The sequence below is a fragment of the Phyllostomus discolor genome, chromosome 4 (assembly GCF_004126475.2).
Source record: "Phyllostomus discolor isolate MPI-MPIP mPhyDis1 chromosome 4, mPhyDis1.pri.v3, whole genome shotgun sequence".
Taxonomy (NCBI): domain Eukaryota; kingdom Metazoa; phylum Chordata; class Mammalia; order Chiroptera; family Phyllostomidae; genus Phyllostomus; species Phyllostomus discolor.
In genome coordinates this window covers 166225196-166240522 of record NC_040906.2, presented here as the reverse complement: position 1 = coordinate 166240522, position 15327 = coordinate 166225196, and the positions used below count along the sequence as shown (strand labels likewise).

General features: G+C 39.6%; 1 protein-coding gene and 1 pseudogene across 2 annotated transcripts in view; both read left to right on the top strand.

The window, feature by feature from the left end:
• The first annotated feature begins 3358 nt into the window (after positions 1–3358).
• The window catches only part of SNX3 (sorting nexin 3), a 39209-nt gene continuing 27240 nt past the window's right edge, over positions 3359–15327 (top strand). The window contains exon 1 of one of the 2 annotated variants that reach the window (XM_028509942.2): positions 3359–3667. In XM_028509942.2, the coding sequence (XP_028365743.1) occupies positions 3506–3667 (162 nt within the window). In that variant the 5' untranslated portion in view covers positions 3359–3505. The remainder of the gene's footprint in view (positions 3668–15327) is intronic. The other variant, XM_028509938.2, reaches the window with a different exon arrangement.
• On the top strand, positions 11817–12887 carry LOC118500292 (annotated as a pseudogene).

Genomic DNA, 15327 nt, shown 5'->3' with positions numbered 1-15327 from the left:
TTGCCAGTATGGTAGAAAATAGTATTTCATATTTGCTTTAACGTATTCATTTGATTATTGAGGTTGAACATTTTTATGCTTATTGTGCATTTGAATTTATCTAAGAAACAGCATGAAATAGTGTTTAAGTATATAAATTCTGGAGCTAGTTTTGCCACTTTGTGTCAAGTGATCATTAATTTATTTAGCCTCTGTGCCTCAGTTTACCCATTTGTGAAATGGGGACAATAATGGTATTCACTTATAAGATTGTTCTGATTTGATGTTTATTATGAAAAAAACATGTAGAAGAGTATTTACATTCTTTGCCTGTTTTTCTATGAGGTGGTCTTTTTCTTATCAATTTATGGGAGTTTTTATATTAGGAATATTAGCTTTTTACTATTCTATTTGCTATATACACATATAGCTCCTTCAATTTTTATTATGCTTTTTACTATATAATTTTTATTGAAAAATTAATGTACTTAAATGACTTTTTCTTTATAGCTTCTTTCCCACATTGCTTAGGAAGCACTTTCTTATTCAAGGTTATACAACTTCCTCCCAATTTTTTTCCCTAATGTACGTATTTTTTTCATTTAAATCTGGAATTTTTTCATATATGATATAATGGAGGGGACCATCTCTGTGATCCCCTCTATTCCTATGTTTGGTGATCTGCAACTTTTTTCTTTCATTTCCCAGAATCCTGGTAAGATAAAAAATATCTTATTGGACATCCAACTGTGTCAACACCATCTCCCCAAGGAACTGAAATGCTTCTTGTTGTATATCACGTTCTCTACTGAGATCTGTTTCTATACTCTATTTTATATAGAGCCAAAACCACTCTCTTGTTTATAGTAGTTTTATAGTAAATTTTAACATTTGGTAAAGCAAACCCCACTTTAGTTTTTTTTACTTTCATAATTTTCTTGGTTATTCTCCAACATGTGAATGTAAAAAAAAAAATCTTGTCCAGTACCACCTACCCACCCAAGGCAGAGGGGAGGGCAAACCAACCACATTGGTTTTCTAATTATAATTGTCTCATTAATTTTGGATTAAGTGACATTTTTCTGATATTAATTTCTTCTATACAGAAACATGGACTCTTTTTTATACAAGTTTTAATTTATGGCCTTTAATAAAAATTTATAATTTTGTTCTTCTAGATCCTGTTCCTTCCCTCATAGGATATTTTTTTTTAACTTTTAGTCAATGTCGTGAATAGGATATTTTTTCCATCTCCATTCTAACTACACATTTCCTAGACAGAGAAAAGTTAGAGATTAAATTCTTTACTGTTATTCAGCCGCTAAATTCTCCACTTAATTCTAGTAGCTTATTCTTTTTGTGTTTTTCTAGGAATACCACCAAAAACATGAAGCTAAGTTTTTCCTGACATTTATACTAGGAAGCTCTTCTTTAGGCAGTATGACTGTGCTATGCTGCTTATTATGCTGCTCTCCTCTGTAGCTGTTCTCCCACAGCTCTCAACTGTACTGCTTGTGGCTGCTCTAACGTGGCCTGCAATGAATGAGGCAGAAGCTTTTTATGAAACTACACCATGATTGTTTTGTTCAGATGTCAAGGATAACAACACAATACAGTGTGGTTCCCAGTCTCTTAAATTCAAAGTCATCTATACTCATCTCTTGAGCTCACTGCTTTAAGCATAACAGTCAAGTTCTCATTTGGTCTCTTGCAACAGGAGACAGGCCCAGCAGGGAGTCCTATCTGGGCATATTTATTCTGATATTACCCTTGTACTTTCCTTTTTTTAAAAAAAAGATTTTATTTATTTATTTTCAGAGTGGGAAGGGGGGGAGATAAACATCAATGTGTGGTTGGTTGCTGGGGGTTATAGCCTGTAACCCAAGCATGTACGCTGGCTGGGAATCGAACCTGTGACACTTTGGTTCACAGCCAGCACTCAATCCACTGAGCTACGCCAGCCAGGGCCACCCTTATACTTTCAAAGAGGGATATACTCAGGGAGGACTCCCCTGGCCACCCTGTCTAATGAGCTTGCCGCAGTCCCTATCACATCATCCCGTTTTTTTTTTCTTTATAACACCAATCATATTGGCAGGTAAATTATTTTATTTATTTGTCTCCCCCAAGATATATTAGACTATAAATCCAATGAGATCAGAGAATTTCCATGTCTTACCCTTATTCCTCTAGTATCTAGAATTGAAAATACCTAGTAGGCTTTCAATGTTTATTGAATCAATGAATGTTGAGGGTTTTTTGGGAATAATCATATCATATTTAAATAATTTGTGTATTTCAACTGTTCTCAGTGTTATTAGGAATGGTTGCTAGTGATCTGGACAACTTTCCATTTTAAGGGACAGATCGTTTAAAGTAAGTTGGCTTCTGAAACAACATAAAAAATTCAAAAAGAGTTGAGGGACTATATAACATTAAGGGAACTAACTCTCCAGGCAGGAACAGAAATTTATCCTTCTACTTCAGTGCTCAAAACCTGCATTCATTACATATGAACTATGTTATACTTTTGTCTACTTTTCATTTTTTATAAAGTTTTATTTGAGTTTCATTTCAAATGCTGTAGAGATACGCATACCAGTTTTAAAATTTTTATCTTACAGAGTCTATGGCAAATGAAAGAAAAAAAGTTGCCGACCACCCAAACATACGGCGTTCAAGGCAGGTTTCATCCTACCTACAATCTGTCATCTTGTTTCAGAGGGCCCACCAGTCAATGACGGTTTGATCTTAGTGCTGTGATTTCGCAATTTTTTTATCCCACTGTCCTATTTTACGTAATTTAACTTATTAAAGCAGACACGTGTCTGGTGCAACTCTCAAAGTTGGTGTCAAAATTATTGAGGCATGTTTAATGGTTATCTCGAAAGGCACAACGTGCTTCAACGTGAGACAGTGAATAGACTGGCGTAGAGTTAGCGGAGGCAGTTTGTTTCTATACACCGCAAACCTCTCATATCTTGCCTTTTAAATTTTGTCCCCGCAGTTGCAAACGGCGCTAAACCAATTCCATCGTTCTTCCCAGTGCTCCAGGCCCAGGACAACACAGAAGGACTGGAAGCACCGGCCCCCTGCATCCCTGGGTCCTGCTGCACCCCGTCCGCATTTCCCACAGCAACACGCTTGCCCGGTGCATTGTGGGCGCTGTAGTCTGGCCCGACCCAGCCCTTAACTACAAGTCCCGTGACGCCCCTACTAATCCGCCCGTGTTAGCCCTGCTCGTCTGAGGCCTCAGCTGGGCCTCCTTGCCCGGGGGAGGCGTTCCCCGTTCCCCCGAGTCAGCTGTCTCTACCCTAGGCACACTGGGCGGAAGCCTGAGGGGCAGGGGGGAGGAGCTTGGTGAACGCTCGGGGTGAACGCCCTCCTTACGTGCTCGTTCACTTCGCCACTGCTGCGCGCGAGCCGGGGTCCCCGCGGCGGCGGCCAGCAGCAGCGGCGGCAGCGGCGTCGGTGGAACGCAGCGGGGGCGAAGGGAGCCCACAGCAGCGGCTGCTGCGACTGCGAAATGGCGGAGACAGTGGCGGACACCCGGCGACTAATCACCAAACCGCAGAACCTGAACGACGCCTACGGGCCGCCCAGCAACTTCCTTGAGATCGATGTGAGCAACCCTCAGACAGTGGGGGTCGGCCGGGGCCGCTTCACCACCTATGAAATCAGAGTCAAGGTGAGGCCATCTTTCCCCCCTGTAACAGTGAGACGCCCCTCCCGGCCGTCCTGGGTCACCCTTAGCAGACCCAGAAGCAGATCCCCTCAGGCAGCTGAAGCAGCCCAGGCCAGGATCGGCCGGCTGACTCTGTAGGGCAGCCGTGTCCGCGGGTGGGGTCGTGGGCCAGGGCTCCTTTTCGTGTAGGGCTTGGATGGGGGCTACAGATTGAGCTGAACCCAGTGCTGGCACTTGGAGAAGGTGTTCGAAGAAAAGGGCGTGGGTTGGACGCCGCTTGCCCTTCAACCAGCTGATCTGGGAATGACATTTGAGTTGGAAAGGGGTAGATCTTTCGAGAACGCAGAACACAGCCCTTCAGGAAGGGAGGTAGATGTGACTGAGATAGGGGGTTTGCGCAAAGTTGGATCCTTCCCAGTTTTCTTTTCCTGGACACTTCTCCCAGAGGTGGCCGAGCCAAGCTGGGTTGCTTCTGGCTCTTCCCAAGCCACCAGACTAAGCTTGTTTGTACACTTTTCTGAACAGAACCTGATAGAAATTCACAAAAGCCTGACAAATTTGGTAGGGTTGAGCCAGCTGAGACAGTGATTGGAAATGATTGACCTTAGCGTTCTGGGCCGCCAGTGTCTGAGGTGTAGCGAGTGCTGCCTACCTCACAATCCAAAACTACAGCGCTTTAACAAAAGCCTATTCAGTTAGGGATCTTGCTCCATTAATTTCGAGATTTGCTCTTCACTGAATGAATGAATCAGCTGAAGTAGAAACATACTTGTAATTTTATAACCAGTGTTTGTTGGCAATAAGGAATTCAGATGATTTGAAAGATGCTAATTGAGAATAGTGCTTCATTTTCACGCTGTAGTTCATCCTCATGTGTATATCTTTAAAAATTAATTACATAAAATGGATCCAGCTGTTAAAGATGACAACAAATTATTTTATTAAAAATTAAGCATAATAAGAATTTAGAGTAATCAAAATTTACATAACAAGTTACTATTAACATTTAAGAGGAATAGTTTCTCATTAACTTACGCACTTTGTGGTAAAAACAACGTGAAATTTACTTTCTTAACCATTTTTAAGTGTACAGTTCAGTAGTGTTAAGTATATTCATAGTGTTGTGAAACTTATGCACTTTTTAAAAATGATTTACTTATGTAATGTTGCTAAAAATTAATCTTCAAACTTTAGTTTAAGATATGACACTAACAGTTTAATGATACAAGCAACCCATACCTCCCTACACAGATGTGTAAAATGTGACCCATAACCAGTCTTGTTACAGTGAAACTGCAAATCCAGGCTCCATTGTATCTAGGGAACTACATTACCACCTAAGCCTAGTGAAAAACTGGACCTTTTGTAAAACTTTTGCAATGACTTTGGATTGTCTTGAATGTATGGCATATTGTTGACTAAAAAGAACTTCCTCTTTTACCCTTATTCACCTTCCTTTCTTTTGCTGAAACAGAACTTGGTATTCCTGTTTCTAAATTTCCATAGCTAGAACTTCCTGTCACACAACTGAAGTGGAATCTCCTGCCTACACTTCCTTCCTCTAGTAATAATTTTGTGTTTATCTTGCTTAGTGCCTTATATTAAAAAAGACTCTAATCTGATAATTTAATTATTTTAAAAATATATCTGATACTCATTACCAAACAGCTGATGTGACACTTACAAGTTGTGTTTATGGTGTGATCATTTGCATTTTAAAGGAAATAATCCTTTTGAAGTTACAGAAATAACAGTGTACACATACACTGGTTTGTATTATATAAAACAGTTTGTTGTGTGTTAATGACTGTTAAAATCATAAATACAGGTGCCCTATAAGAAAATGTAATTGGGTTTCTAGTGCTACAAAATGCCATTGTGGTTTCTCTTAATATGTAATGTGTGAAAATTCAGGACACTATTTAGTAAGATATTAGGCCTTATTTTAAGCCGCATATGGTTTTTGAGAGTAATTAATCATATTAAGGCAGAATGACCAGTGAAATTTGAATAGATAAATCATTTTGTAATTGTTTTTATTATTGCTCTTCTAAACTGTTGCTGCTCTCCCAGGCCCCTACTGCCCACCTTTTGCTATTGAATTTGTCATGTGGCAAGCCAATTTTACTTTCCAGAGTTTGGGCCCTTAAACTGTCTTATAGTTACTCTTTAATGCTGGTCTTGAGAAAAATGTTCAATTTATAGGATCTGATTGAAATTACCCTAATTCACAGAGTAATTTTATCTGGATGGTGGCACTTTAGAATGCAAGTTTCTCCATCTCCATTTATCTTTTGGTTTGAGGATAGTGTTTAAGACTATTAAGATAGCTTGATTAGTATCTTTGGGCTTTTGGAAATAATTGGTAGTGTTAATGTTTTTTTAAATTATTCTAATAGGTAGGTACAGCAGAGAGCACCATAAATGATGAAAGCTTTAGGAAAGCTCAGGGTCTAGAATTATTTTGGCATATTAAAGAGAAGTCTAAAGGAGAAATTCAGTCACCACCTACGAAGTTTGTGCTATAATGTAACTTTAATTTTCTGGAGATTTTACTGAAAGTGTTGTACCAAGAGACAACTGTTTTGAACAGTAGTTAAGTTAAGGATCTTTCTGGAGCTCTGACTTGAAAGACTGGATATATTATTTGTTAGCAGAGTTAAGTACAAAATCTAAACTCCACCCTCCCGTGGTAGAAGAGGTATGCCAATAATAGTACCTACCTCACAGGACTAGGTGAGATAATGCACACGACTCTCTTTAGCACAGTGACTGGTACATGACAAGCACTCAAAAGTTACTTTTCTCTTTTTTTCTTTCTTTAAACATTTTCATTGAATTTATTGGGGTGACATTGGTTAATAAAATTATATAGGTTTCAAGTGTACATTCTGTAACACACCATCTGTATTTGCATTGTATGTTCACTCCCCAAAGTCAAGTTTCCTAAAGGTTACCTTCTTCTAAATACAAATATCTTCTAAATTAAAAGTCACTGAACAGCTACATTATCTGGGTTAATACGCAGGTGAGTTACTAAAACTGTTAGATTATCCCATCAAGAAGCCTACTTGGCATGAAAGTATACTTTCATTGAGGCATACAAGGTGGCACCTAAAAAAGAAAAAAGGAATTACCTTCTTGAGGGTGGGCCCCATATATAGTACTGGCTTTCCCCACTGGGTGAATATTCTAGGGATCCATCTGTATCACTGTACCAGTTGGCATTGTTGTGGGAGTCTGCGTTCAGCTTCAGTGGATTTTTTTGGACCGTTCTTTCAGTGTGTTTGCCCATTTCATGATAGGTGATTTTATGAGCACACCTGCCCACACTATGTGGAGTGTTGAGCAGTGTGTGGCCAAAAAAATGGCATGACCCCAGTGCCCCACCCCTCATTCACTCAGTCTCACCCTGAGCAACTTTTTTTCTTTGTGTCCCTGGATGAAAGAAGTCCTCCAAGGGAAACATTTTGACAATATGGAAGAAGTGAAATAAAAAATCAAAAGGCATCAAAATTGATGAGTTCAAGAACTTTTGAGCAGTGGAAAAAAACATCTTGATAGGTGTATTGAATCAAATGGAGAGTACTTTGCAGGTGACTGAAGTTTAAACACGTACGAATAAATACAAAACTCTTTATAAATAAATTCTGGGGGGTTTTTGGGTCCCCCCTCATATGTGGTACTTTAAAAAAGCCATCCTGTTTAGTATTTAATCAAGTAGGGTTTTTTATTTAATGTTTCACATTTTTATTATATTTTGTGTGATTCCATGTGGAAAGTTTTAATGCCATTTAGTATGTGGGAAATGACACATTAAAGACAGAAAATTTTAAATAGAATATTCCATATTTTAAGGTATTATTGCTCTTATTTTACTAGTATTTTTCCAGTTTTACTGAGATAAAACTGAAATACAACATTGTATTTGTTCAGGGTATATAATTTAATGATTTGTTATATGATATATTGTGAAATGATCACCACAACAAATTTAGTTAATATTTATCACCTCACATAATTATACAAGTAGCCTTTTGAAATTGAGGCATATGTCAAAATAAAGCTGAGTCAAGTTTGCTAATAAAATTATAACAAGAGATGGTTAGTAAAAGTAACATCTTGCTAGTGTTTACCTTTCTAAACCTGTGTTGGTGATTTTTCTTGAGTGAATCCTCTAATTAAAAAAAATATGTATTTTATTAATTATGGTATTACAGTTGTCCCATTTTTTCTCCTCCTTAGTTCATGTCCATGGGTCGTACGTATAAGTTCTTTGGCTTCTCTTTTTCCTGTATTATTCTTAACCTTCCTCTGTCTATTTTGTACCTACCATTTATGCTTCTATTCCCTGTGCCTTTACCACCATTTGTGAAATGATCACCATTTTCCCCCCATCCCCCCCTCCCGCAGATAACCCTCTATGTGATCTCTATTTCTGTGATTCTATTCCTGTTCTAGTTGTTTGCTTAGTCTGTTTTTGGTTTTGGTTCAGTTATTGATACTTGTGAGTTTGTTGTCATTTACTGTTCATATTTTTTAAAATTTATTTTAAAGATTTTTTAAAATTTATTTTTAGAGAGGGGAAGGGAGAGAGGAAGAGAAACGTGAGTGTGTGGTTGCCTCTCACACATCACCCACTGGGGACATGGCCTGCAACCCAGGCATGTGCCCTGACTGGAAATCAAACCAGCGACCCTTTGGTTTGCTGGCCAGCACTCAACCACTGAGCCACACCAGCCAGGACTACTGTTCATATTTTTGATCATCATCTTTTTCTTAGATAAGTCCCTTTAACATTTCATATAATAAGAGCATGGTGATGATAAACTCCTTTAACTTGACCTTATCTGGGAAGCACTTTGTCTGCTCTCCCATTCTAAATGATAGCTTTGCTGGATAGAGCAATCTTGGATGTAGGTCCTTGCCCCTTCTTGCCTGTAAGGTTTCTTTTGAGAAATCAACTGGTAGTCTTATGGGAACTCCTTTGTAGGTAACTGTCTCCTTTTCTCTTGCTGCTTTTAAGATTTTCTCCTCATATTTAATCTTGGGTAATGTAATTATGTTGTGCCTTGGTGTTTGCTTCCTTGGGCCCAACTACTTTGGGACTCTCTGGGCTTCCTGGACTTCCTGGAAGTCTGTTTCCTTTGCCAGATTGGGGAAGTTTTCTTTCATTATTTTTTCAAATGAGTTTTCCATTTCTTGCTCTTCCTTTTCTTCTGGCACCCCTATGATTTGGATGTTGGAGTGTTTAAAGTTGTCCCAGAGCTTCCTAAGCCTCTCCTTTTTTTGAATTCTTGTTTCTTTATTCTTTTATGGTTGAATATTTATTTCTTCCTTCTGCTCTAAATCGTTCACTTGAGTCCTGATTTCCTTCCCTTCACTGTTGGTTCCTTGTATATTTTTCTTTATTTCCCTTTGTACAGCCTTCACTTTTTCCTCTATTTGCAACCATTATCAACCATTTCTATGAGAATCCTGATTACCACTGTTTTGAACTCTGCATCTGATAGATTGGCTATCTCTTCATTGCTTAGTTCTATGTTTGGAGCTTTGATCTGTTCTTTCATTTAGGCCGCATCTTTTTGTTGGTGCATGTGTTACAGTATAAGGGGCGGAGCCTTAGGTATTCACCAAGGGGGGGCAACCCACTTAGCTGTTGTGGGGCTGAATATGGGGAGGGGTCTGAGAGGGAACAATGCCACTTGCTCTCTGCCAGCTTTCAGTCACATCCACTGCTACCCACAAGCAAATTGGGCCCTTCTGGTGCTGATTCTGGGGTAGGTGGGTGGTTTCGTGTATGTTCTGGAACCCCGTGGATTTTTCCAATGAACTCTCATGTGAGGCTGGGAGTTTCCCCCACCACTGCAAACCCCACAGATTTTTACAGCCAGAGGTTTTGAGGCTTTATTTCCCTGTGCTGGAACCTTGGGTTGTGCAGTCTATATTGCTCCCCAGTCATTCCTCCCAGTTTATCTGCTCGCAGATGTGGGACTGCCCATCTGCCAGCCACCCTGTGTGCTTCAGCCCCAGCCTCTCCGAGCATCCTTTCCCCACATCCTTTCCATCTGACTTCCAGTTTCCACCCCTCTTACCGATCTGGATGAATGTTTTTTCTTTAACTCCTTGGTTGTCGGACTTCCATACAGTTCAGACTTCTGGCAGTTCTGGTTATTTTTTGTTTTGAAATTTGTTTTCCTTCTTTTATTACGTGAGGAGGCAAAGTGTATCTACCAGTGCCTCCATTTTGGCCAAAACAATTGAGTCCCTAATTTTTCATGGGAAGCCATTAATATCCAAATTGAGAGCTGAGGAATAAATTAATTTTTAGACTTGTTTTTAGGATTTATAAGTATGTATTTATTAGAGAGCCAAAATAATATTTTGGACAATCAAGGCATTTTGGTGCCAAAGGACATCTGTACAATAAATGTGGCTTTTTCAGTTGACCATGAGATGTTGTGTGATACACATCTTAGCTGCCAGCTATGGCTGACTTCCAGGATCTCTGTTAAGGAGAGGCATGTGGCCACCTTTGAAGATTCTTACCTAATGCATCCCTTAAGGTGGGGGGAAGGGAGGCAGTGGCAATTAAAAGGTAGCTCTGTTATATTTGAGTTATTAGGGACTCTATTCTATATTGTTCATTTTAACAGATTAGGGAACCAAGGCACAGAGGTTGTCTATCCAAAGTAAGTTTGTTTCATTGTCTATAGCTTCCTTTATAGGGGGAGGGGGCTCTGCCCGCAGGGCCTTCCATCCACCACAGATGAGAATAAGTCTACCAAGACATGATCTGCTTGGGGAGGACAGGTGGCCAATCTCTTGAAGAAAAAGGGCCAGGAACCTGTCCCTCAGTGGGTTTTTACTGGGTTCAGTTTGCACAGGAATACAGGTAAAGCTTATCGATCATTGTCAGGCAGTAAGGAAAAGAACTAGGAGGGCTTATTCTGAATCAGGGTCGGTTAGCTAAGGGGCTATAAAACTTTGGGAAACAAACTCATTTCCTGCTTGGACCCTTATCAGAAAAATTGAGGGCATTCTTAGCAAAGTAGGTTTCACAGGATTTTTCCATATTCTTTCTTAGGCTGGATCATCCCAGGGAACCTGCCCTTTCCAGTACAGGGCTCCACTGCCCTCTGTCATTGTTTCAGGCTTAAGTCAGGGGAAGTAAGGCAGCTAAGAGATTAGGAGACTTCTTGCAGACAGAATGAGGACTCAGGCTATGAGAAAGCCAAGGGGCAAGGGTCCTTCACCCTCTTTTTCTATAGCCCCCCAGATCCTTCCCTGGGGGCCCCTTCATGACCATGCCTGTCTTAGGTCATCCCTCCCTTGAGGAATCTTACCCATCATTAGCTAACCGGCCAGGCCTGGGGCCAAGCAGGGTGCAGTAAAGGGGGCAGAGGCAGCGCCCCTGCCAGGGAGATAAGCTTTGTCTCTTAGTAGCTTAAGGTCCCAATGTCTCTCACTCAGCCTTAGCCATGGGGGGATTACAGCTTCTGAAACCAAGCAGGGTGGTTTCCAACACCTTTGGTTCCTGTATCTTCCACTATAAGCTCCTAGAGGACCTGGTTGGGAATGTTTCTCTCTCCTTCCCCTGCCACCACCTTTCCTCCCTCCTTCCATCTTCCTCTCCCCCCTCTCCCTCCTTCCTTTCCTCCATTCTTCCCTCCCTTCCTCACTCTCTCTATAAAATCTGTAAAAACATATCCTCAGTGAGGATATTTTTAAAGGGCAGAAAACTGTTTTTTAGAGGGGAGGCAATTTGGATACTATCTGAAAGCATGCCAACCCATACAACCTAGTTTTGGGGGAAGAAGGGAGCCATTGACTATATTCAGCCATACCAAATTTTTTGCCTGTCTTGCACCATCCATGTTCATATTCCTGTTTAATAATCATGGAAGTAAGCCAGAAGTCAAGAAAAGAGAAAATATATATCCATTTAAGACGTAAATCTTTATATTTTATTAATGTCTACACTCTACAGCTTTAAAGGAGAAAGTCTAAAAGGGCTTAACATTTAGCTCTCACGGTGATTCCATGTAGTAGAGGTTTTCCTCTCCTCCCCTTCATAATCCTACTTACAAAAGAAAGGGGGAGAAAAGAGAGAGAGGGAAGGAGAGAGGGAGGGAGAGGAAGGAGGAAAGGCAGAAGAAAAAAAAAGGAAAGAAAGAGGCACTGAACTGTTATTTTTAGATACTTTGATGTTTGTACCATATTCTGCTTCCATGTAAGTGGAGTCAGCAGTTTTTTGAACATCAGATGAGGAAGATGGTGTCAAAGAAAAAGCAATACTATAATCTTGGAACTGCTGTGTCCTACTTCTTTAAATAAATATTTAACTTAGGAATTTGGACATGGTAGTAAAGTGTGACATTGGCTAGAGCTTGCCAGAAAAGTTGTATCTATTAGAATGTAGCCTTTCTGGCAGTGACAACCTCCCCACGGCAGCATGCCTCTCACTAAGGATCTCCTTCTTCCCTCCAGAAGAGAAGAGGAAACTTCGAGAAGCTCCTGGTGCAGAGCCTCAATTCCTACTTCATGGATGTGAAATGCCCAGGATGCTATAAATCACCACCATATTTAGCCACACACAAACAGTAGTTTTTTGTGTGTTGGCTGCTCCACTGCCCTCTGTCAGCCCACAGGAGAAAAAGCAAGGCTTACAGAAGGATGCTTCTTGAGAAGGAAGCAGCATTAAAAGCACCCTGAATCAAGATGAGTGGGGAACTATCCAACAAACACCTTTGGATTTAAAAAAAAAAAGAATGTAGTTTGGTCTGTTCTCACAGAGGCTTGAAAAATACAAGCAGAGTTTATTTTTTTCACATGAAGAGGTCTCACACAATGCATGGCTGATACTGTGGCTAATGGCCTTCAATATTGTATCCACATTCTAGCCAAGGGAAAGGCATATTCCTGCCTGTTGCCAATATAAAGCCAAAAGGGAAGCTGGAAAATTTAGTCTAGTTGGGCAGCCCTGAGAAGAAAGGAAGAACAGACACTGTTGTTTGCTCTGCCACAGTAGCAAGAAAGTGATTGGGATTGGCTTTTTTAGGGTGTGGCTTTAACAACATTCTGATCATCTCTCCTAATTCTTCTCTTTTTTGCTGATGTCTGAAATTTAAAAGTTTTGAGAAAGTTCCCTGGATTTGGCAGGAATAAATTGAGCATTCATTAGTTTTGTTAACCTTCAATGTGAATGAATTTTTATCCCTTCTGGAGAATTAATGTTGATGGGTAGAAAAAGGAGACAAGCATGAAGACGTGCTAAATCTGACAGGAATATATCATGGGGTTGAGTCGGGTTAGAGGTACTGAAAGTAGGTAATTAACATTTTTGTTGTTGTTGGCTTCAGTGGCTGGTTAAAACTATGTAGGCATCTTAAGTCCAGCATTTTAATTGATGACATTAAATGATGGAATATGTAATTTGAGCCACCAAAATAAATGATATCAGTGTCTCAACCAGAGAATCTTAGGAAGACTGAAAATAATTTTTATAAAATTTCTTTGTGTCTCACAATATTGGAATGATCACTTTCTTAATTCTTTGGCTCTAGAGTTTGATTTTGTCACTAATGTCTCTATTTACTTGGCTTTTCTAAAATAATTTCCGTACCTGCCCCCTTTACCTTGTTTGCTTTCTGGTTTTTTTTTTTCCATTTCTGCCTTTGTGGGATGAGCTTCTCCATTCTGTTGTAAGTTTGGGAATTCTGGTCCATACAGAGAAGCAAAAGAGTCTCAAAGCGCCTTTCCTTGTGTCTAGTTCTGAGTGTCTCAGTCTTGTTTTGCCTTGGCATTATTGATTATCTCCAGGTGGAAACAGAAGTACATAAAAATCTTGTTAGCTAGGCATTTATGTATCACCAGGTCTTTGTTTAAATTTACACCCCAAAATTTCTCCTGTATTGTATCACCAAGAACATTCTTAAGACACTAATGAGCTGAGAGCAGGGGGCAGCAAGCTGAGGGCTTCCCTGTTTTTGTAACATTTTATTGGAACACAGCATACTTGTTTGTTTACATGTTATTTATGACCACCTTTGCACTAATGGCAGAGATAAGTAGTTTTGACAGCCTAAAATATTTACTGTCATGCCCTTTGTGAAAGTTTGCCAGTCCCTCGTCTAGAGATTATGAGGCATAATGGAAATGAAAAACACTTGGCGAGTCTTAATTTCAAATGATTGAGGAAATGGTAGTTAATATAATACTGCTAGTTAGGTTTTTTCCCTACACATTCATCAAATACTAATAGAATTTTCCAGTGTAGCCCTATTGCCGGCTGCTGAATGAAATCATTAAGACACCATTCTTTTCTTCTGCAGAGACAAAATCTAACTTTGTGAGTTATTCGATTACATCTACTACTCATATTAAGGCCAACCACAAGGATTTTCAATTTAAAAAGCTTATGTTCCCATCTGAAGCATTATGTAAAAGTCTTTGAATAACTATTTAAAGACAAAAAATTGCTGCCGATAAAACTAATAGGCAACTGGATTATGGTGCTTTTGGGGTCATCATAAACCAGTGGCAAAATGAAAATGATGCCTGACAGAACTGACTACAATCAGTTCTAGCCAGCATCATGGTTTACATATTTTCTAGTCTAGAAGTCATTTCTTACACCATATCACCACTAACATTTTGTGTTCTTAGGTGTAAACCCTCTATATAATATGGCAGTATGCCATTATTAAATGATCTTTAATATTTAAATTGGTTGAACTGACATTGGTAAGTTTAATGTCTGGGTTATAGAAAGGGGTGAAGTTGAAAATTGAGAAACTGATATTAACTTGTCATTGTCTTTTTTTTTAATTCTCACCCAAGGATATATTTATTGATTTTAGAGAGAGGAAGAGGGAGAGAGAGAAATATTGATCAGTTGCCTCCCATACGTACCCAACCAGGGATTGAACCTGCAACCTAGGTATGGGCCCTGACCAGGTATCAAACCTACCTACTTTTTGGTATATGGGATGATGCTTCAACTAACTGAGTAACCTGGCCAGGACTGTGAAATCAACTATTAAAATGGGGCAATATAGTGAAGTGATAGAATTTTCATCTTAGTTTAAAAGGGCAGATGATGTTGGTATGAGGGGGGACTCAAAAAAAAACAGTTTGTTTATAAAACATTGTGCATTTGTTCTTACATGTTTAAACATCAGTCACCTTCAGAGTACTCTCTATTTAATGCAATACAACTAATGAGACATTTTTTTCCACTGCTCAAACAGTTTTGAACTCATTGATTTTGATGCCTCTTAGTGCTTCTGCTGTTTTTTGTTTCACCTCTTCCACATCAGCAAAATGTTTCCCTTGGATGGCTTTTCTTATCTGGGGAAACAAACAAAAAAAGCTGCTCAGGGTGAGATAAGGTTAATAGGGAGTGTGGGGCACTGGGGTCATGCCAGTTTTGGTGAAAAACTGCTCAACACTCCACATGGTGTGGGCAGGTGTCCTCATAAATCACCTACCATAAAATGGGCAAATGTGTTGAAAGAGGGGTCAAAAAAATTCACTTGGAACATTTTAAGTTGTCCAGAGGCTGCTTCAGTATCCTTATTTTTTTGGATTTGTTTTTCTTCTCGTTCTGATTGGTTGGTTTTTGCGTCCTTATGTTCCAAATCATTGATTTGATTCTTGGC